The sequence below is a fragment of the Hyperoodon ampullatus genome (genome assembly GCF_949752795.1).
Source record: "Hyperoodon ampullatus genome assembly, chromosome: 2".
Lineage (NCBI taxonomy): Eukaryota > Metazoa > Chordata > Mammalia > Artiodactyla > Ziphiidae > Hyperoodon > Hyperoodon ampullatus.
The window spans coordinates 107,067,071-107,090,827 of NC_136915.1; the positions used below are offsets into that span (position 1 = coordinate 107,067,071).

The 23,757-nt window shown below is 41.3% G+C and overlaps 1 protein-coding gene and 1 pseudogene across 2 annotated transcripts in view; one reads left to right on the forward strand and one right to left on the reverse strand.

The window, feature by feature from the left end:
• The window catches only part of NOTCH2 (notch receptor 2), a gene marked incomplete at both ends in the record, with an annotated part of 177,456 nt that overhangs the window by 44,964 nt on the left and 108,735 nt on the right, over positions 1-23,757 (reverse strand). Inside the window, 7 exon segments of the mRNA XM_079696531.1 lie at positions 3,193-3,303; positions 7,024-7,257; positions 8,941-9,054; positions 9,862-9,975; positions 10,914-11,102; positions 11,643-11,798; positions 13,139-13,372. Of these exon segments, the coding sequence (XP_079552657.1) occupies positions 3,193-3,303; positions 7,024-7,257; positions 8,941-9,054; positions 9,862-9,975; positions 10,914-11,102; positions 11,643-11,798; positions 13,139-13,372 (1,152 nt within the window).
• LOC307048592 (ubiquitin-conjugating enzyme E2 D3-like) lies at positions 22,375-22,754 on the forward strand (annotated as a pseudogene). The gene has a single exon. The product of its transcript is annotated as a ubiquitin-conjugating enzyme E2 D3-like (transcript).

Below are 23,757 nucleotides of genomic sequence, written 5' to 3' on the forward strand. Positions count from 1 at the left end.
GTTCCAGATCACACTCTAAATCTTTTTAAAGGCATGATCTCATTTTCTACCACCTTTGCCACACTCAGTGCTCCTCACTCCCCTTGTGCTTAGCAGTGTGCCTGTTCAGGATATGCCATTATTCGCTTGACTATGGGCTGGAGAACCAAAAGCAATTGCATGTTCAACATTTATAAATTTATACACCTTACTCCTGATTAGAAAATACTGTAAGAGACTGAGAGAGAGACAAGACTGTAAACCTCGTATCTATTTTTTAAATTGTATTTTGGTGACTTTATATAGTTGTATAATGACATTGTAATGAGGATTAGCTACATTAGTAGCTACTCATGATTAGCCTTTCAAATGCTATTTGAAAATCACTAGGGTTTGGTAGATTGTAAAGCTTTCAGAACCTCACCTGTTTCAGATGATACTGGATTTCAAAATACAAATAATGATTTACAAGTTAAATATACAATCAGTCTGTGGCTAAATCATGTAGCTCTGAGAATTAGAGTGAACATTGCCAATATCCTCTATCTGGAAATTATTGGGTATTTTCCAATAATACTTTCCAAAACTGGGTATAGCTACTCGACTAATGTGTTTTCATTTTTAATTGAGGTGTAATTGACATAGAACATTATATTAGTTTCAGGTGTACAACATAATGATTTGATATTTGCATATATTGAAAAATGATCATCACAATAAGTCTGGTTAAAATCTGTCACCATACGAAGTTACAGAATTCTTTTTCTTGTTATTTGCCCAATTTTTAATTGGATTATTTGCTTCTTTACTATTGAGTTGTATGAGTTCTTTGTATATTTTGGATATTAACCCCTTATCAGATATATTGTTTGCATATATTTTCTCCCATTGTGTAGGTTGCCTTTTCAACATATTGTTTCCTTTGTTGTGCAGAAGCTCATTAGCTTAATGTAGCCCCATTTGTTTATTTTAGTTTTTTGTTTTTTTTCTTTGTGGTACGCGGGCCTCTCACTGCTGTGGCCTCTCCTGTTGCGGAGCACAGGCTCCGGACGCACAGGCTCAGTGGCCGTGGCTCACGGGCCCAGCCACTCAGCGGCATGTGGGATCCTCCTGGACCGGGGCACAAACCCATGTTCCCTGCATCGGCAGGCGGACTCTCAACCACTGTGCCACCAGGGAAGCCCTATTTTAGTTTTTGTTACCTGTGCTTTTGGTTTCATATCCAACCTATGTACTTTCATGGACTGTTATAAGAAGTCAGCAAAATAATGGACATCAAGGTGAAACTGAAAAAGTAGTTTATAAAACTGGAAAGTATTCTATAGAAGTACCACATGATTTCTTACTTTTCCTATTGAATCATTTAGTATAAAGAGGTCTGTAGAGAACAGAGAATTTAGTCTTAAAAAAAAACTCCCTTAAATCTGTTCAAGCTGTTATTAAAATTGTAATTAAAAAATAGTAGTATTAAAATAAAACAAAGGCAAGACTAAAACGCCTCATATTTACAGGTCATGAGTATATATCACAGTTGTCTCTGATATTTTCAGCAACTGACTTAAAAAAACAAATAGGAAAAACAGCCGTAGAAAACTGTTCCAAGAACAGGGTACCACCCAGTAACCAAAACATTCCATTTCTTGGTTATGCAGTTTCATGCTACACCTTAAGTTTATTTTAGAATATTTTTAGCCTATGTCCTCCCTCTTTGACCTTCCTGATTTGCTAAATGTTAAAAAGAGAGAGCATATGATTCACTGACATTTCCAAAAAATTTAAGACCAGTCTAAGGCTTACATATGTAAAAAGAAACAACAGCAGGCACCTACTTAGGCTGTCCAGTGAAGTGGGAATGAGTATGGACTCTAGAGTAGGACCCCCTGGGGTGGAATGCTGGCCGCAGTGCACTAGTACTGTTACTTAAGCTCTCTTGAGCTCTGGGTTTCTCATCGATACTGTAGAAATAATAATAGCAGTGACAATTCAATGAGGTTAGGCACTTAATTTAATGCCTAGCTCAAAATAAGGCCTTGAAAAATGCATATGTCATTCTATCTAGCAGGAATTTTTGTGTATTCAGTTGGCTGTCACTTAATGTTGGAGTAACACATTTCAGGACACAGAAGTACATCTGGCTATACCAGCAGTGCTGGGCACTAGATATAAGAGGTTTCACCACACCTGTCTTCTGAATTATCTTCCACTGAACAGAGATTACGGTGACCCGTGTGGGCCATAAACATTCCTCTCTCATGTCCACAATCACACCAAGCAGTGCAATGGCTTGTGAAGTACAGAGAGAGGTAAGTTTCCGGCAAGCAAGAGGTATCTCTTCACTTGGCTCTGATGGCCTTTTGACATCATAGTTTAAAAGAACTCCATGGGAAGTTTCTCACCTTGGTTGCAAATGACCACATGGTATTTATTAAATGGTAACATCATTATGTAAGTGCCTGCTTCTATGTGGCACTGTCTAGAAAGAATGTGACAGGCACATTATATGCTCTCTGATGGTGCCATTAACAAACGGATGTGTCAGTAAAAGCCTTCAGTAGAGGCTCAGTAACCTCTAGCACTTTTTGATCAGGAGGGTAAAAGATAAAGGTAATCTTATTAGCAACAAAAGACGTAAAAGAGAAGATGCATGTGAGTTTGTGTGTGTGCACACATGGTGTGTGTATAAATGTTCTAGCTGCTTATAATTTAAGAAGAATTATAACCAATTTTATTTTAGTCACTTACCTTCTTCCTCCTAGAGAGAAAAAAAAACCTCTCTGTGCTGGCCAAAAATAGTTTGATCCTCCCAAGTTTTGGCCTTACCCAACAATCCCCCATAAGAGGAAGTACTCAGAAAAAAGCATTTAGTGTTTTCATAGAATTTTACCTTGGCCATGCCTTTACAGAAGGTATTCACTACTAAGTGTAGAAAAATAAGGGTGGCTTTGAAAGCTATATAATTCAAGTCTGAAAAGAAATTCTTTTCAGGCAGTTATAAACACATGGCCTAAAAACCTTAACTAATGAAAAGTTTCATGTTACAGTTTAGGGAAGCCCTGTAAGTAGAAAACTGGGCCAGAGAAGCAGAGAAACAAACTTCTAACTTTCCAAGAGACAAAGAAATAGGAAATATTTGAAAAGTAATTTTCCTTTTGATGCCCTTTTCCCAAAGTGATGGCGCTGAAGGAGGAGTCACCCAACAAAAAGGAGCATTACCTGTGAATCCTGGTGAGCAGACGCAGCTGTAACGATTAACGCCATCCATACAGACTCCATGGACACAAGGGCTACTTGCACAGTCATCAAAATTGATTTCACAATTAACACCTGCAAAGATGAAACCAACGAGAAACCATGCAATATTAGCACAGAAAATACCAATGATCTCTGCTTGTGATGCTAGGTGTTAAGAAATCTAAAGAGTATCCAGCCAACCCTGAATGCAGGAAAGTAGCAGTTCTCAAAGTGCAGTCCCCCAGGCCCCATCAGGGGCATCATGAGGTCAAAATGATTATATTAACCATATACTAAGCCACTATTTGTTGTTTTCATTGTGTTGGAATTTGCACTAATGATGCAAAAGCAATGGGGGTAGGACTGCTGGCATCTTAACAGGAATCAAGGCAGTGGCACCAAATTGTACTAGTGGTCTTTTTATTCTTCACCTCCATGTACTCAGTTAAAACAAAATAAAAAGATAGTTTCACTTAAGAATGACTTTGGTGAAGCTGTCAAAATTATTAACTTTATAATTTGATTATACCTTGACCCTTGAGTATACCTCTACTGTTCTGTGTGATGAAATGGAAAATATACATAAAGCAATTCTGTGGCATGCCAACCTTCAGAGCTGTCTCCAGGAAAAGCAGTTGTGTGATTGTTTGAGTACTGAACTGAAACAGTTGCTTTTTGCAAAGAATCCCATTTTAATTGAAAGAACAATTGACAGACAAACCAGGGCTATTCAGACCTAAGTACGTAGCAAACATTAAGTGAGAGAAATAAACCTGACATTTCAAGGAGAACAACTGTGACAGTACTGTGTTCCAAAGATAAAATTTAAGCTTTCACATGAAAATTAGAATTTTGGAACTTGTATCTACTACTATAAGCTTGATACTGACTGTCCCTATGATGGGCTAAAGTTCAAGATAAAGAGTCTGGTAACTTCCTTCTGGGGTATGCTGCCTTCCTCCTGGTCTGTTCCTCAGATGAATGGTAGAGTTTGGCTCTGTTTAGGAAGGTTTAATTGTAGATATGGGTAACTAAACAGTAGAGATACACCAATCGTTATTGTTACCATTATTCTCTAAAACTACTCATGACATTTCATTATTTATTTAACATGAATTTAGTCATGTGGTTGGGTATCATAGTAGAAGAATATCTTGGTAGTTTAAAAAGTCTAAAAATAAAGCCTGATATTTAGGATATAAACTAATAAATGAAACTTCCACAACAAAATGCCATAGTTTTTATTCACTCACACTTTATATTAATATTTATTGATAATAATCACTATATTAACAATTTGTTGAGCCATTATCATGAGCCAAGTACTCTGCCTCCTACATTCCATAACTTTATTCTCCTCACTCCACTGCCAAATCAAGTTGTGTTACACCCATTTTATCACGAACTTGCACAACTGTATCAGCACAGTTAGGATGTGAACCCAGCTCTCTGGATTCCATACACTTCACCGCACCATACTGGTCATTCTGTGATTAATGAGGCTATACTGCCTTACTAGCCACAGATGAGGCAAGGCTTCAATATTCCTTGATTACAAATGGATACCTTTAGGAGATGTGTCGAGCCCTTGTTTGACAACCCCTGTTTACTCACAATGGACCAAGGCAGGCCCCAAACAGCCATGGAGGTCCAATGTGACTCTGCCCCCAAATCCATGTTTCATTCTAGCAGGAAGAGACACCCAGCTCAAGCTGGGCCAACGAGATTACCTCACTGAGACGTTGGAACATGAACTGGGTGACCTATGGTCTGCATGTGTCCCTTACTTCCTGCTCATCCCCCCAAAGCCTCATTGTTCAATTCTCACTTGGCATCTGTAAGATACTTCTGTGTGCTTTCACAAAATTCTTTCTGCTTGTCTGTTTTGTAGTTGTTGTTTGCTTGTTTGTTGATGATTCTTTTAGCTAGTCAAGGTGGTTTCTGTGACTTGAAACCCCAAAAAACTCACTTAAGATCACAGGTATCAAAGGCATCAAAAGTGATCAAAAGGCATCAAAAGTGATTCTGGGTAGTGTATTGCACTTTAAGTACTTAAGTGAGTGAGAAACCACAATTATAACCAGCAAATTGTAAAGCATCCCTCTATCCACACACTCATCCAAACCCCAACCTACCAACTCAGACTATATTATGAATGGGTTGTGGATTCTTATTCTAGAACTCGAGAGTCTATTCATAATGATTGATTGAATGAATCCTTTCACCCAGGCTCCTGGTACATGCCAGGTCTTTCTCCACCCATTACAGGCTAAGATCTCTTTATGCTGCCTGCATCTCTTTGCTTTAATACTCCAAATAGCCACAGGAATGGATTTGGCAGTTTTCTGAGAGAACCAGGGCCTTCCTTCTCTACGCTGCCTGCACACCACTGTTATTCACTGCTTGCCTTTCTCACTGACAGCTACTTTCACCTTGACTTCTCTCTCCTCCCCAGGGAACACACCTGACCCAACCTGGCATGATATAATCCCAGAGAAAACAAAGTGCTTGCCAGCCCACCACTCACCCAGGTGTCCAGTACATTTGTTGTAACGGGAACGACAGCAAAGCCTAAAACAGCCCCACCATTCTAAAGGCATCCATTCAATTGCTTGTAAATCTCTCAAATTTCTTTTCGTACTGCAATTTCTCATGTCGGGGGACCAGCCCGGAAGCAAATTGCTTTTGGAAGGTTTCACAAAGATCTATTCAGCTCTTTTAGTGAGTTATCTAAACGTAGGGAGGGGGAAGGCATTTTCAACTGGGAAGGCATGGGATGTTTCTCGTATGCTTGAGCAACTCAAAAAGGACTTTGTTTTCAAACTTGGCATGTATGGGTTCCTGGATGAGGACCAGGCCTTTGACAAGTTTGAAGAAATGGATTTGGAAATAACAAGATGAAATGAGGGCAGCTAACCTCCTCCCCCACCTCTGCCCCCTACATAGGCCATTTTCCTTAAATGGAAAATGAGTTCTCAATAAATCACTCCTCGTATTGGCAGGTTCCCTTCTAACAAAGGCACACACTAGTTAATCTTCCACTAATACATTTTCCTTTGATCGGAGACACAGAACTTCTCTGTCCATTAACCACAGTTGTGACCATAATTATTCCTCGAATAAATAAAACAGGATCTACTGAAACCTGTGAAATGCTGCTGCCTGAGAAAACAATTCAACATTTCCCCAGCAAGGAGCAGCATGCCCTCACGACTAACAAGCAGTCATTCAACTGGAGTCAGGAAATGCAAGGAACTTGGGATGGGAAATGGCAGCTCTGCATTCTAACTGACAATGGAACGTGTTGCAAAGTCTCTCCTCTCCTTTAGATTTCTCCCCCAAATGGCCAAGGCCCACCAGAGAAAAATATCAGGAGAAAAGTGTCACATTAAAAATACTCTGAAAACAGAGGAAAAACTATTGGAAGAACTGGAGGGAGGGAGGGAGGGAGGACCAACTTCATTAATCTGATTGAGGTTGAGGTTAAAGAAAAAAAGACAATCAAATCAAGCCACAAAGGCAAGATGGCTTTCAATTTTAAATAATAATTTCCATTTTTTGAAGTGGTGTGCCTCCTTTTAATGAAAAACACATACACAAAGTCATCAGATTTGCAAAGCTATTGTCTCTAATTTCTCTACTGGCTAGAGCCATCTGCCTCTGAGACATTTCTGGCTGTGGCTTTGGCTGAGCTTCTCAGAACCAAGACTATTTTTTAGGTATCTAAGCATATGCCAAGAAAGTCTGAGACACCTGCGTAAATTGTTTCTGAAAAACAGTGAAAACTCCAAAGGAAATACAGCCTGGGCTTACCTGATGTGCCTGGCTGGCAGTTGCACTGGTAACCATTTACCAGGTCGATGCAGCGACCCTCATTCAAGCAAGGGCTGCTGTAACATTCATCTATCTGGTCGCTGCAGATAGCGCCCATGTACCCTGGATTGCAGATGCAGGTGTAGGAATCAATCCCATCCTGACACTGGCCATGGTGGCAAGGATCAGGGTCACAGTTGTCGATGTTCTCCTCACACAACACACCAGTGAATCCTTGGAAGAAATTGTACCAAAGATGCTTAAAAACCAAGGCAGACATTGCATACCTGAACGTAAATGTAGCCGGCATCCACTTATCCTACACATCCCAAGTCTTAAACAATTCATACTGCAGGCAATGAGCAGTTGGAACTGACTATTTGCATTGGTTTATAAGGCAAGCCTAGAGAGTTTTGCTTAAAATAAAGTTTTTCAAGTCAGATTTGTAGAATTCAAATAGCTTTTTCTAAATAATAATTTCATTGCAGAGACGCTTTAACTGCATCTTCATTTAATATTGGACTTCAGTGGGGAATAGCTCTCAATATTTTTCCTTAATATATTTACCTCTATATTCCTTTCCTCCCAAACCCAACTGCATATTCAGGTACTATATTAATGGTTTCATGTACCTTATCTTCCCAATTCTGACCTGAGAGGACAGAGAACTTTTCTCTGTTCCTCTCAACCTCCCAGGGATCTATGCATATACAGTAAGTTTTTAATAAATACTTGTTATGAATGAACAAGTTATGACAGTTAAAAGAAAAGGGACAAATAAAAGTTCCTTTATTCAACATTAAATCCTTTCAAAAGACTCTAGGAGGGCTCTCCTCCCGTTTAAACATGAGTTCAAGGTTTGTAAATTCTCTCCAGTGAAGATTATTCTCCACAAGCATAATCTGGCCAGAGGAAGACAAAACCTGAAACCTCTCCAACCAGAGACAAACGTTCGTGAAAAGAGAAGAAAATTAAGTGGATCATCTGACAGGGCCCTCTCTAAGTAGGCCTAATAAGTGGTAATGTTCCAATACTACTGAAGTAGTAATTCTCTGTGTTTATTGTTATGACTTAGTTTGCTTTTCTGTGATCACACAAAAAAAATCAGACACATGATGCTTAAAATCCTTTAAGAATCCATCTTCTAAAATAAGAAAAAAATATCTTGAATTATATTCATAACTCCTTTCTTAAACAGTCAGATGAAAAAAGAAACTGGGAATTCACCTTTTCTACTAATTTCTAGTCCTTTTCTACACAATGATGGTCTGTGCAGAAGCAAATGTGTAACAAGGGACATTTGGCTTATTCAAATCCACTCCCAAATTAGAAATGTCGCCACAGATCAGAAATGTAGAATATTTGTAAACATTCTTTTTGACCCTAGTAGCAGAAGTCAGGAAAGAGGACCCAAACTTTCCCAGACAGAGCTCCCTCCCCCGTTCAAATACACATCCAACTCTCAAAGCATCAGTCATCTTTTATGCAGAAAACCTCTGCACTTGCACACCACTGCCCCCAGATTTCTGGGCCTTTGTTCGATCACTTGCCTCAAGAAACACAGAGACAGGTCTCCTGCTGAGAAGCCCCAGTGAAAAATAGCTTTCAACTGGAACTCTTCCCTTTTCCAAAGGAGTAGGTCAAGCCAGCTGGAAACTCACCGCTGCCAAAATCTGCCCAAGAAAGACAGGGGCACCAAATGGAAATGTCCAGGCCAGGCCACGATTGTGGTGAAGGAGGTGGGTGTTGTAGAGGAAACAGTGAGAGAGCAGCAAGAAACAGGCTTGGAAGAAGCTCTTTCTAAACCCAGAGCAGCCCCATGTTAGTGGACTGGCCTGGCAGGGCAACTAGAAGAGGACGGTCTCCTGTTTTGTTCAGGCAGACCTACCAGAGGAATAAGAAGTGAAAAATTCTTACCTGTGGCGCACTGGCATTCATAACCATTTGGGTGATCTATACACTTTGCCCCATTCAGACATGGAGTACTGGAACAGTCGTCAATATCGATCTGGCAAACTGGCCCAGTGAAACCTGAAAAGGGTACAGCGATGACACAAGTCAAAGGATTATCCTATGTCTTCCTTACTATGAGAATGATGCCCAAAGAGAACTGGGTTGTTATTGGCAGGGTTTATACCCGTGGGTCAGCAAATGTAGAATTATTCTCCCCAACAGGTAACTAGGATAACTGGGTGAGGCTCAGGGCATCAGAGGTACCTGCGTGTCTCTCTACCTTTTTCTTCCCAGCACAGATTTCATTTCTAGTTAAAGTAGGGACTGAATGGTTATAGGCAGAGCCCCCTAACAAGTGAATGTAGCTTCAGAAGAACTGGGACCTCCTCTCTAAAGAAACAAGAGAGGCTATAGACTCTGGCAGAAAATTTAGCATGTCTTCAACAACAGCTTTGGGGAGCAAAAGGAGAGACACAGCATTCTCTGGAAAGAATTGCCTTGTGCTGTTTCTGTACCCATGGGTGAAATGTCTAAAAATAATCATCTCACAGAAAGGTTTCAAGAATATGACCCACAGGAAAAAATAAAATCCTGAATAACCTAGAACTAAGGCTTCCGTGAGGTATGAACTTTCCCAAATGTACACACAGACAGAGAGGTCATGGGCCATTCAGAATAGACTTGGACTTCTGGCCACAAAGGATTTGGAAGATACACTAGCTGAAACAGATCTCCCATTTCTGTACACACACACTCCTATCCTGAAGCACTCACTTTAATGACTTCCTCATGTACAGCCCACACACGTTCTCTCCCTCCTCCCTTCCCTGTGGTCAGTCAGCTTTGTGCTTTCAAAGAAAACAGGGGCAGGTGGTGGGCATTTACCAGGCGGACACAGACACTGGAAGCGATTGACTTTATCCACACACTGTCCATTGTTCACGCAAGGGTTGCTCTGACATTCATTTATCTCCAATTCACAATGCACACCTTTGAAACCTGAACAAAATGGACCACACAAGTGGCTTAGAAAAAGACAAAGGCATGTTCTAGCCAAGAAAGCACAAAGTTGCAAAGATGACTATATCCTCTAAGAGTATGAACATTTCTGCAGAGAGAAAAGAGGACTCTGCTATGATTGGAAACAGTCACTGTAAGCATCAGCCAAACAGGGGAATATTCTGGGATATCCATGTCTCTTTGGAGAGGGGGAAGAGGTCACCTCCAAAGACGTGGGTAAGACCTAGCATGCCAACAAAGACTGAACCGCATTCTCTGATCAGTCTAGGCTTTGCTTTCAGGACAGTGCCAGGCCCACAGTGCCAGTCCAAGTTCCTAAAGACCCGCTGAGTCAGAGATGCTGTTGCTCTCAGGGTGCAAGTAAAGGTCAGGGAGGCCTGCCAAGGCTAGAGAGGCCAGCACCCTCAATCAGGCAAAGCAGCCACTGGCAGCCGTCATTTTTAAGCTGGTATTAGCTGTGCTGTCTGAGGATTCAAGCAATGGTCTCTGCAGAAGAGTTCCAGAGTATAACAAAGCATGTGTATCTCACTATGAGATAAATGGCAAGTTCCTATACAATTATGGGTCAAATTATTTTCTATAAATGGAATGGTATGCTATTTGTAACATATCAGTGGATAAGGAAAGCTTGCTATTTAAAGAATTTTTATGATAAATCCTTTATTAAATCAAAGTCTACTTGCATTTTAAAAATCTTCTGAATTTTTCTCTCACATGTATCTGGGTTTTGACATAACGGGATTGCGTTTCATAGCTCTAAGAATTCTAAGATGGCCTTACTTCTTAAGGGTCCCCTTGGCGGGGGATTAAGTGGTAACAGAGCTTATGGAACTGCCACGCTATACTGAGTGCTCTGCCTAAGAGAAGCACAGTGCAGTGCCTCCTGTCTAGATCCCACGCGCTGATGGCCCATGTACCTGGCATGCACAGACATGTGAAGCCTCCAATCTTATCCAGACAGGTGGCATCATTCTTGCAGGGGTCTGAATGGCACTCGTTGATGTCCATCTCACAACGAGGCCCTGCATAGCCCTTCAGACACTCACAGTGGAAGGCACCATCTGTGTTCACACATTTTCCCGCATGCTCGCAAGGATTGCTATTGGCTGGAAGACACAAGCACCAATCACCACGATCAGAGCACCTGATGGGAGTTTCCAAAAATGTGGACTACAGAAGTGGGTCAGATTATTAGCATTAGGGCCAGGTCTTTAATAATCTGGTTCTCAATTTCCTATTTTCTTCTGATCAATCAATCAATAAGAAAGTAAGTAAATAAATAAACAAGATGAAGGAAGGAAGGAGGGAGGGAGGGAGGGAAGGAAGGAAGGGAGGAAGGGAGAAAATAAGGAAAGAAAGACAAACTAGGACAACCTCAACTCTTGTGAGTCTCTACTGTTCTTATGCCCAAACTGTCACTAAGGTAGGGCTTTATGTTAAGAGTCAAGTACAAACCTTCTATATATTGCAATTCCCAGAACAGAATATATGGTTACACTGGAAGGTTAGCTGTGAACAGTGGGCATATAACAGGTGAGATCCGAGGTTTGGGTGAAACATGCTCGTAGAGTAAAATGCGCTTCAGCTTAAATGCTTGCTGAGCTCGATAGACACCATGAGGAATCGGAAAGGTTCTGTGTACTCACCCATGGCACACTCATCCACATCTTCTGTACAGTCACCCCCTTTGTAGCCTTGTGGACAGGTGCAAATATACTGCCCATTCAGAGGATTGGTGTCACACAGTGCCCCCTTGTGGCAGGGGTTGCTGATGCATGCATCATCCAGATGACATAAGAGACCTGTCACAGGGTGGGGTAAGGAGAAGAAAGAGAAAATGTCCCTTACTCGGGGAACAGTTTTCTCTTTCATGGAGGACGGAAAACCTTATGACTGGCACATCAAAATCCAATATGAAGATTTAGAGGCAATTTCCTGACCCAATCTTAGGGACATGCTGCAGCCAGCAGCAAAGCAAGGAGCTTCTGAAGACAACCCTGATACTCTGACCCTGAGCCCTTAGCTGGACCCCTTCCCAAAGGGAGATAAAGTGAGGCCATAAAGTGAGATGGTTAGATGATGGAGACAGGAAAAGGGAGATATACTTCCCACTGTGCTGTCATGTTTAACAAATAAAAATAGAGGACTCCCAGTTCAATCTGAATTTCAGAGAAACAACACATAATTACTTACTATATGTCCCAAACATTACATACATCCTGTATTTTATTAGGCAACCTACTTTCCCAAGATCATGCTACCTGATGATCTTGGGGCCACCTGCATTTCACTAGCCTCAGAAGAAAAAAACAGCCTAACATCATCAGCCTATACTCGGGCAGCTTTTTAATAGTGTCAACATTCCTGGCTCAAGTGCCCTCAGGACTCTGAAGATATTACTAGGCCCCATGTTCTGCATAGTTCACATGGGAACTGGATTTTCCAGTCTGAAATTAGCTTAAGAAGAGGTGACTAAGGCTTCTTCTACAAAGCTGGAGGTGGGGCTTTTGGAAAGGCATAGATATAAGAACATTTCAAAACTGCTAGGCACAAAGTTCTCTCACTAAGCAATCTCCTTCCATCACATTCCTCCCTTCACTGCTCTATTCCTAGAACCAGAAGCTGTTAAACTGAAAGGCTAGAGCAATGTTAACTTTGCAGTTGGTAAAAACCTTCCCTTAGAGGACAATATGGAGAGCTGGAATGCACTTAATTGTTTCCCTCTTGCCAACTTTTTCTGAGTAAATGGATTATTTCTTCTTAAAATAAACTGCCTGCATCCATTTGTGAGTAATTTTGTCTTAATTTATGAGAAATTCATCTTAATTTCGGAGTTGCCTTTCAGCTTAAAATCTTAAGGAGGGCTATAGATGTTCCCAAGGCAATAGTTGCTAACTTTCATTTTGGGGGGATGAAAAACTGAGGTACACAGAGTTGAGAGCCAAAAGTCCTAAGGAAAAAGACTAATTTCACAGCATTTTGGCTAATTACATTTCCAGAAGAACAGCTTTGAGAGGCACATTCCTACAGATGGAAATTAAAAGGACATACCCCGAAAGGGATGAAAGAGAAGGAGGCAGAATTCCCGATTGCTCCCCAGCCCTTTCCCTCATTTCCAGCTCTGTTCTTCCGCTGGCCTTACCTGCCTTTCCTTCTGGGCACATGCAAGAGAAGGAGGCCACACGATCAATGCAGGTGGAGCCTGGAGTGCAGGAGGCGAAGGCGCAGTCGTCAATGTTCTCACTGCAGTCATCTCCACTCCAGCCATTAACACACACACAGCCATAGCCCCCATTGCGGTTGGTACAGGTGCCCCCGTTCTGACAGGCATTGGGTTGCAGCAGGCACTCATCCACATCCTCTGTGCAGAACTGTCCTTTGGGGGGAAAAGCGCCTTTGATTAGGGCTCTTAAGTCTCAGAGGATTAGTACCATACCAGCCCCCACATACTCTTCACCCTCATGTGACCTGCCTGAAATTGAGGCAAAATTAACTCACAGCAGACCAGGTCCTCACATGAATTTTAAGGCCACCTTGAGACATCCATATAGTTATTCCAGGCAAATAATTTAGAGAATGCAAGTTGCCATCCCTAGAAACTCTGACACCATGAAATCTAGCCAACCTATCAAAGAGAAAATTGAGTCTTATAAGTTCCTTAAATCTGATTTGGTTAAATCCCTGGGACAATGAATACATAAGTGAGAAGAGCAAGGAGAGAAGAGTCTAAGAGATGAGTAAGGACAAGAATAATGAGAAGCAACCTAAAAATCAAAGCTTTAGGGCTACTGTTCTATATCTTGACCGTATCAATGTCAACATCCTGTTTATGATGCTGGATAGTAGTTTTGCAAGGTGATGTTACCATTGGGGAAAACTTGGTTAAGAGTAAACAGTATCTCTCTGTTAATTCTTATAACTTTGTGTGAAACTATAATTATCTCAAAATAAAAGGTTTAATTAAAAATAATGGTAAGGGCAAGCAAGGGTAGAGAGAAGAAATTAAGGAACTAAGGACAATAAGAGCCATGGTAAAATATGAATGTGAAAGGCCAAGCCAAGATGATGAGACTGGAGCAAATACTGGATTAGTGGAATGAGATGTGGGAAGCCGACCTAATGTAATAGAAGATGGAAAAGGATCAGTTTGTTCTGCCTAAAAAAGCAAACTGAAGGATGATAATAAGACCACTTCTGAATGGACTGCAGGTCACTATGAGAGCAAGGATCGGGGACTATGGCAAAGGCTCTTAGGCCCAGTGACAATCGACTTATAAGCAAGGAATTTGTGATTAGCAAGCCAGGCCATCTGAGCTGTAAAACAAACTGATGAATCTTTCTTATCAGAGGTCTTTTAATACCAGTTTAGGGAGCTACCAAAGGGAATGAATATTCAGATCATATGGATTCTCTAAAACAGAACATGACAAGTGGCTAAAACCCAAAAAACCTCAAGGTGTCCTTAATTCTTTCTCTTAAAAAACTCACTGGGGCTCCCCAGGTGGCGCAGTGGTTGAGAGTCCGCCTGCCGATGCAGGGGACACGGGTTCGTGCCCCGGTCCGGGAAGATACCACATACCGCGGAGCAGCTAGGCCCGTGAGCCATGGCAGCTGAGCCTGCGCATCCGGAGCCTGTGCTCCACAACGGGAGAGGTCACAACAGTGAGAGGTCCGCGTACCGCAAAAAAACAAAAAAAAACACCTCACTGAATAACTCAAAAAGGCACTCTGATGAAGAGGCCTCTTAATGACAAAGCACAGGACTTTTATACTCAGAAAATGCCAAGGCTATACCTAGTCCCCAGATAACAATTCAACTTGGCTCAAGTATTTTCAGAGTCTGCAAAGTGCCCAACTGTGTAGCCATCACTGTTAACAGAAGCTAGCTGTGTCTGATCCAACCTAACTGACAACCTATTCTTTACTCCTATCTAACCTATACATCCATTATTACAGAACCAACATCATTCTATTGCACTTCTTTGATTGCACAGCAATCTCCCATCACTTGGCTGCAAGCAACCTCAGTTCAGGAATATTTTTTGTATTCCCAGCTAATATCCCTCTACCTAAGATGGCAGAATGGGTGTGTGGGCATCTCTGGAACTCTGTGCTCAGGACCCTGCTTCTTTGCTGCTCGCCTCACCCCACTTCATCCATATAATTCTTGAAGGAGCCACCATGTCTTTACATGATCATGCATGCCTTCCTGGTCACAGCTGACTGACCCAGGATGGGCATCTTTACAAACTGTCACTGTGTCTCTTTTCCAAACTTTTGGACTAGAGACCCTCTACCACATGGACCAAAAGAATAACATGGCCAGCCTACACACAAAAGGATAACAGTGAATCAGAAGTACACAGAAAAGAAAAATAGAATCTGGTGGCATTCAAGTTACTGATTCTAATTGTTCCCAATGACTGACTCTTCATAAGTCCATTCAAGAGCACAGCCATTCTGAGAGATGTCCCTTCCAACAGGTTTCCCTAATTTCAGATGGGGATCTGTCAATTGCAACCTGCAGTATTAACGAATACAAAGTGAGTGAGCGAGTGAGTGAGCGAGTGAGTGCAGGAGCAATCATTTCCCCAGGGTAGACGATGTCATTTAGAATAGAAAGCTTTGCTCCCCTACTTTACTGGCAGAAATGCTACCTCAGATTAAAGACAGGTGTGTAATTAAGATGCAGGTGGGATTTAGAAATGAAAACATAACCAAGAAGCAGGTGAAGAGTTTCTGTAACCTGGAAATTACTGAGAGTCTTGTCTCTTACACTTATGACTCAAATACTGTGCTAGCGTCAAACCAAACTGACTTGCTGAATGTGAGAAATTTGGGTGTTATTCTTCTTCCTTATTGGCTCTGTGATAATTCTGAGTATAAGACACTGTGATTTTAAAACATCTCATATGTATTTCGTATGCATTATAATACCCAGACACTTAAATATTGTAGTAAGACAGACTAGGTTAATGAAACAATGCTTGGAATGAAAATTTTGTTCTTTTGGGAAAGGAAACCAAGAGTCACTGATTGCATACTATGAACCAGGCATTGTGCTTGAGTTGTCACAATCATTATCTCATTTATAGTTGAGGAAACGGGCTCAGAGAAGTAAAATAACTTGCCTGTTGTGAGGCAGGGAGTGTAGGAGAGCTGGGATTTAAACTAGAGCTGCTGAGTCTCAAATTCGTAACAAAGACTTGAGGTGTGAATCTCACCATATCAAAACAATCTCTGTGCATCTCAGTTTTCCCAAGCACACAAAGGCATGGGGAAGGAGACAGGACAGGAAAGGTGAAGATTAAAATCATGACTCGCACCATCAAATTACTGGGAAAAATTATGACTTCAAATTACTGTCCAAAAATCAAATGTATTTTTTGAGTACAGTTGACTGTTTTTCTAATGAGGTTGATTTTGAAGGTTAGATACCTTCATCAAATACCTTAGGTGTTTGGTGTTAGATACTGTTAGAGAAATCAAATCTACAGAGTCAAGAGAATACTGGCTTATAAATAATCTTTTATAGAATGGATCATTTTTCTCTAAGGTCCAGGCATATTTCTCCAGAACAAAACCCTTCCCAGGCATATTTATGCCAGAATTTTTTCCTCATTCCAATTCTAGCAACCAGTCATTACATTCAGAATATAAAAACAGTAACCAGGGTGCCACTAAATTGCTTGTTCCAAAATTCCCAGTGGAAAGTCTGCCAACACACTGCGCTTCCTTCATGTCACCACCCCTCTTGGCAAAGGAGGAAACCAATGCAGAAGCCTAAAAATAAGAAACATGAGGCTCAGAAAGGTTAGGTAACCACCAACCCCACCATCCCCACCCAGAGTCATAAACTGGTAAGTCAGAGCACTATCATTCAAACTCAGATCAATTTGGCTCCAAAACTACTGTTCTTTCTACTGCAGCACAGTTAACTGTGCTGGGTCTGGTCCACAAGATCTACAGACTAAGTCCCTGATCCTAGGGTCTTAAAGCACACAGAGAAGGCATGGAAGCATGAGACAATAAAAGAAGACCCTTGGTAGAAATGAATAAAGACAAAAAGTCACTAAGTATTGAAATAGGAAAGTTTCTTGGAGATCTACTAGAAGGGCTGGGTCCATTGTCTGAGGTCATTCAGCTTTTCCCACTACTCTGCATGGCAAGAAAGCGTCAGCCTGGGCTGGAGGAAGAAGGCTTACTCAGGTTGGTAGGGTCAGGTCTTGAAGACGTCAAAATGACTGGAGTCTATTCTTAGTTGGGGTTTGAAATGAGAAAAGGCTGGAGACCATTTGAGGCTTTGAATTCTAATATGAATTCTGAACTTGATACAACAAGCAAAGGGAAGTTATTGTAGGCTCTCAGGTGGGGGAAGGTAGGATCAAAGTTGCATGTGAACATTAGTCTGCCAGTAGAATACAGGAGGGACTAAAAGCAAATGACTTTCTTTTAGTAGGGAGAGAAGGAGAAAGCACTAAGTTAGGAGCTACCTAGCATACAAAAGCCTCTGGTGAAAAGCGAGAGCTGCGTTCTTTCCATGCCCTACCTAGCTACTACACCTTCAATCCAAACAAGTCTCAGCATGTGTCAGCACACAAACTCTGCTGGTGGACTCCCAAAATATGTTGCACAGAGCTCGGTTAGGCAAGTTTTTGAGGGCATCAATTATCCCTCTTACTAATTTCACCTGCCAGGTATTGCAGGCTACTGGCATCTGACATTGGGACTAAGGCAGTGGGCTATTAGGCTTTTCCCATCTCCTATTAGAAAGGAAACCACTTGTTTCTAGAAACTACTTTCTCTATTGCCACTATGAGTCTGTACTAACTTGGTATGAAATGCTACACTACCAAATCCTTGGCTGACACCTTAAACACTTAGAGCCACCTGTATATACCGATAATTCTCTGGGTGATAGCTTTTGTTTCATAAATATATCTCAAATCTCTATCTTTCCTTCATATATTTTACTCTATAGCCACAATGGCTTACTGTTGGCTCCTTAAGCATTAAATTCTTTCCTACCTCAGAGCCTCTGCATATCCTGTTCTCTTCACCTCAAATATCCTTCTTCCTCTTATTCATATGGCTAATTAATATTTCATACCTTGACCTTCCTTATAATTTAAGTAGACCTCCAAGCTCACACTCCTCATTTTTCTCCTTCATTGCACCTACTCCATTCGGTCTGTCTTGTCATTTATCAAATGGTGTAATTTTATATTCATTTGTGTTTTGCAGTGTCTGTCTCTGTTAGACTATAAGCTCCATGAGAGCAAGGACTTTGTTGGCCATTCACCTCGGTTTACATGTCAGGCTCTGTACCAGACACTTAGTGTCAGTGGTGAAGTAGACCTTAGATTCAACCTAATGTGCTCATCTTAACAGACAAAACTAGGACCAGAGAGGTACAGTGACTTGTCCACATTTACACAGCTAGTTGGAAGAAGAATTAGAAATAGACAAAATTAAAAACGGACATCAAGTGCTGAAAAGGACATTGGGGTGTGAGAAAACAACACTTCAAGTTAGTCTTCAAAATGACTGTTGAGGGAAAGGGCAGGGTTGAGAAACATACGGGAAGAGCAAGATGCCTAAGCAGTGCTACAAATGAAGACAATACAACTAAGAACAAGTATGCTATTTTATATATTGTGGTGTGTATATGTTAATACAGCCTCCTAATTTATCCCTCACCCCCCTTTCCCTTTGGTAACCTTAAGTTTGTTTTCTATGTCTGTTTTGTAAATAAGTTCAGTTCTATCTGTTTTTAGATCCTACATATAATTGATACCATATGATATTTGTCTTTCTCTGTCTGACTTACTTCACTTAGTATGATAATCTCTAGTTCCATCCATGTTGCTGCAAATGGCATTATTTCATTCTTTCCTATGGTTGAGTAATATCCCATTGTATATATGTACCACATCTTCTTTATCAATTCATCTGTCAATGGACACTTAGGTTGCTTCCATGTCTTGACTATTGTAAATAGTGCTGCAATGAACATTGGGGTGCATGTGTCTTTTCGAATTACCGTTTTCTCTGGATATATGGCTAGGAGTGGGAATTTTAAGGAATCTTCATACTGTTCTCCACAGTGGCTGTACCAATTTACGTTCCCACCAACAGTGTAGGAGGGTTCCCTTTTCTCCATACCCTCCCCAGCATTTATTATATGTAGACTTTTTGATGACAGCCATTCTGACTGGTGTGAGGTGGTAGCTCACTGTTGTTTTGACTTGCATTCCTCTAATAATTAGTGATGTCAAGGACCTACTGTATGGCACAAAGAACTGTACTCAATATTTTGTAATAACCTATAAGGGAAGAGAATCTGAAGAAGAATATATATATATATATATATATATATATATATATATATATATATATATATATAACTGAATGTGCTGTACGCCTGAAACTAAGACAATATTGCAAATCAACTATACTTTGATTAAAAATAGATAAATAAAATATGACACAAATGAACCTATCTACAAAACAGAAACACACTCACACACAGAGAACAGACTTGTGGTTGCCAAGGGGGAGGGGGTTGCGGTTAAGTCTGCGGTTAGCAGATGCAAACTATTATATATAGGATGGATAAACAACAAGGTCTTACTGTATAGCACAGGGAACTATACTCAATTATCCTATCATAAACCATAATGGAAAAGAATTTTAAAAAGAATGTATACATATGTATAACTGAATCACTTTGCTGTACAGCAGAAATTAACATAACACTGTAAATCTACTACACTTCAATAAAAAATAAATTTATTAAAAAAAGAAAAACAAGAAAAATAAGCACATGGTATTGATTTTGTAGGAGTGGGGTCACTTTCATAATGATCTTTTCTTATTGCACCATCCTATGGTCTTAAAAGCAAAGGATGAATGAGTAAGACTATGGGCAGTGCCTGTGTCAGAAAATATAACAGAGTGAACCCAACAGGACTGTACTGAAATGGAAACTGTGACCTGGGCCTCACGAGCATCAAGTTCTACCCATGTGAGCTTAGGACCACTAAACAGACCATTTTATGAGCTGTGAGACATCTGGATACAAACAGCTCATTATGGTTTTCTCAGGACATCACAAACAAATCATCAATCTGACTTGGAGTTACAAGTGACTGGGAAACAAGAGGAAGAAGGGGAAAAAAGGAAAGAAAAGAAATGGTCGCTGGGCCTTAGCACTTCTGGAAGAAGCCCTCCCCTCCTAGTCACCTCTCAACTTGGCGGGGGGAACCTTTCACCACATCAACGGCCCTGCTAAGGAGCAACTCTCATTAGCAACAACAATCACCACGGGAGGAACATGTAAAAATGAGCTTGGCTGACCCCTGCCCTGACCCTGCTACCTCCTCTTCTTTGGTTAAGTCAAGAGAATTCCGTCTCCAATATACGCTTCCAGCCAGCAGTCACCCGGGCTCCTGAGTTGGGGAGTTTCCTCTTTTCATAACATAGCAGAGCATTCTTGTAACCTCTGTGCTACAAACCTTCTCCTCTACACACAGGAGAGTTTCCATTCCGCTCCTGAAGTGAAAGGGCAGGGGACAAGCTTGACTATTCTACAACTTCCCAGGACGAAAGATGGTTGAAACATTTTGCACAAACACTGGAGTCTACAGGGTCTGCCTAATGAGAGGCTGTGTGCATGCACTAACGTACAAGCACACACATGTATATATGAGGCTAGTGTTACAAGTGGCTAAGGGGATCCTGTAGGTGTGCAGGATACACATGAAGATAAACGAAAGAATCTCATGAACATTCCCATGAATCCTAGACACCATCATCTTTTTCAGGCCTCCTCAAAAGCCTGGTTTCCCTGCATCCTGCTCAGTTATTTTTTTCTAAAGAGTCACCAACTTAATCTCATCGTGTACAGTGGATTGTGTCATTTGCCTGTTCAAGCCCTTTGATGCCTTCCATTACACTTAGGATAAAATTCTAAATCCTATTTACATTTTCTGCCTACCTCTCCAGTTTCTCCCCTTGAAATACCACTCATGCCAGGCACTCTGGCTTTTTATTTCTATCCTTTCTCAACATGATCACAATCTTTCCCCCCTACGGGTCTTTGCACAAGCTGTTCCCTGTACCTGGAGCACTCTTAGGCTCAACCATCCCCTAATAATTCACACCCACCGTCCATAGCTGAAAGAGACAGTACATACCTACCCCAAACTCAACTAGTTCTACCTGTTAATATGCTAATAACCTCTACTTTTCCCACTAGGTACTTATTATAGTTCAAAATCTTACAGATAATATGCCTTATGTCTGTGTTACTAGACTGTAAGTTCCATGGAGAAATGGGTGGTACCATTTTCTTCATCAGTGAACCCCTAGCACTTAGCACAGTGCCCAGCTAATAATATTTCTTGAGAAGTAATCAAAAATATTTGTTAAACAAATTTGATCTGCTCTTGTCTTCTCTCACTTAAGTCATTCTAACCTCAAAATAATAATCATCTTTCAACTCATCTCCCTCACACCTTTAGGGTGTCTCTATCCTATTCATACTCCCAAACTTTCCATCACCCCCTTATTTACATCCCCCCATCAATACACATGCCTCTCATTCCACCCTTTTCCTTAGCTGCTGAACTCCATCTCATTTACTCCACACCAAATTCATCCTTCCTTTTGACCTTAATCCTTCAACTGTGTCTCAAGGGTGACTCTATATTGTGGGGTACCTTATTTCTTCAATTGAAACCCAAGATTTCCCTAAAGACTACATCCCATCAGCGGGCAGCCCTCCTCAATAGAGGTCCTCCTCTTCCAGTTGCCTCCATCTGCATGAAGGTAAATAGGCAAAGAATCACTCTTTCCTTTATTTCCTAATGGTGCTACTGACTTCACATAGTAAGCATAGACTTATTCAGCTATTTCTAGGTAGTAGACACTGTGATGAGTGCTTACACTGATTGTCAAATGTAATACTATCAAAATTAGTCCAAATTTACAGACATAGTACAGACCCGGTCCACACTGAAGAAAGATACTAAAGTATCTCAGGGAAGTAAGGAGAAGAGACCCTGACAGCACCCAATAATAGCCCTGAATTTGGAGGCATGAAATTGGACCAGGAACAAACTGGAAAATTTAATGCTCCATTCATTCATTCATTCAACAAATATGTATATACTACATGCCAGGCTTGACCTGAGACTAAAATGGTAAACAAAAGAGTTGTGGATTGTACCCAGAACGTACAGACAAGTAAGGGTTTTACAACCAAATAAATAGTTATAATAGTGGGTTAGAAGTGCTCTAATAGATACATATTGCCTTAGGAACACAGAGCAGAACAGAGAAGAACTATGTTCTGAGGGTCCAGTGGGGGATGCTATGTTTCATTGGCAAGCCAAGATTATGGCCTAATGGCAGCCTCTACCAAGGCACTGTGGGTTTTTTTGACAATTCACTTTCCTACAGACTACACCTTCAAACCACCTAAGGTTGCATTTACAACAAAAATTTATCATCCAAATATTAACAGTAATGGCAGCATATGTCTTGATATTCTAAGATCACAATGGTCTCCTGCTGTAACTATTTCTGAGGTTCTTTTATCCATTTGTTCACTGCTGTGTGTTCCAAACCCAGAATGATGCCCTCGTGCCAGAGAGTGCACAGATCTATAAAACAGACGGAGATAAGTACAACAGTAATATCATGAATGGACTCAAAAGTATGCCACGTGGGTTTCCTGGTGGCGCAGTGGTTGAGAATCAGTCTGCCAATGCAGGGGACACGGGTTCGAGCCCTGGTCTGGGAAGATCCCACATGCCGCAGAGCAACTAGGCCCGTGAGCCACAATTACTGAGCCTGCGTGTCTGGAGCCTGTGCTCCGCAACAAGAGAGGCCGCGATAGTGAGAGGCCTGCGCACCGCGATGAAGAGTGGCCCCCGCTTGCCGCAACTAGAGAAAGCCCTCGCACAGGAACGAAGACCCAACACATCCATAAATAAATAAATAAAATTTAAAAAAAGTATGCCACGTGATGCTACTTTAAAGTCAGAATAAGTGCATTACAGCTGAATAAATTGTAAATTACTGTTAAGAAAGAGAGAGAGAGGGAGAGGAGAGAGAGAAAGAAAGAGAGAGAGACTTTATATGTTAACCAGGTTGTGTAAGAATGTGTACATATGTGAGAGGATGTGTAGAAAGGGGGATGGTGGGGAGGGTACTTCAGGCAGAAGGAGGTATATGTGTACAGGTTTGAACAGAAGGCAAAATGTGACTTATTTGAGGCAATGAATAAAAACACTGTGGTTCAATTACAAGGCATGCATCAGTGGAGATAAAGGCTGGAGAGGGAGTTATACTCAGAGCCTTGGAACTCTATCTAAAGACAAGGGGGACCTACTGAATCACTGTAGGCAAAGAAACAACACAATCCAATTTGTGTTTCAGAAAGCCCACCATGCTGCTATGGGGAGAATGGACTGAACTCCATCCCATCCTTCCAGGTCAACAATAATTTAAAGCACTGAGGAGTCCCAGGGCTCCTGTGGCTGCTATAGCAACAAGAAAGTCTGTGGTGCTTCTGGGGCAAATTCCGGATGCAACAGCACCAAAGAGCATCCAGCCTCAGCCACTATATGGGAGTGATGGTTGTTGTGTCAATGCCAGGTATTCAGAAAGCTGATGCTGGCACAGAGGCTTCTCCACACAGAGAAGAAAATGGTGCCACATTTCTGTCTCCCTGCTAGGAGGTCCACACTCTGG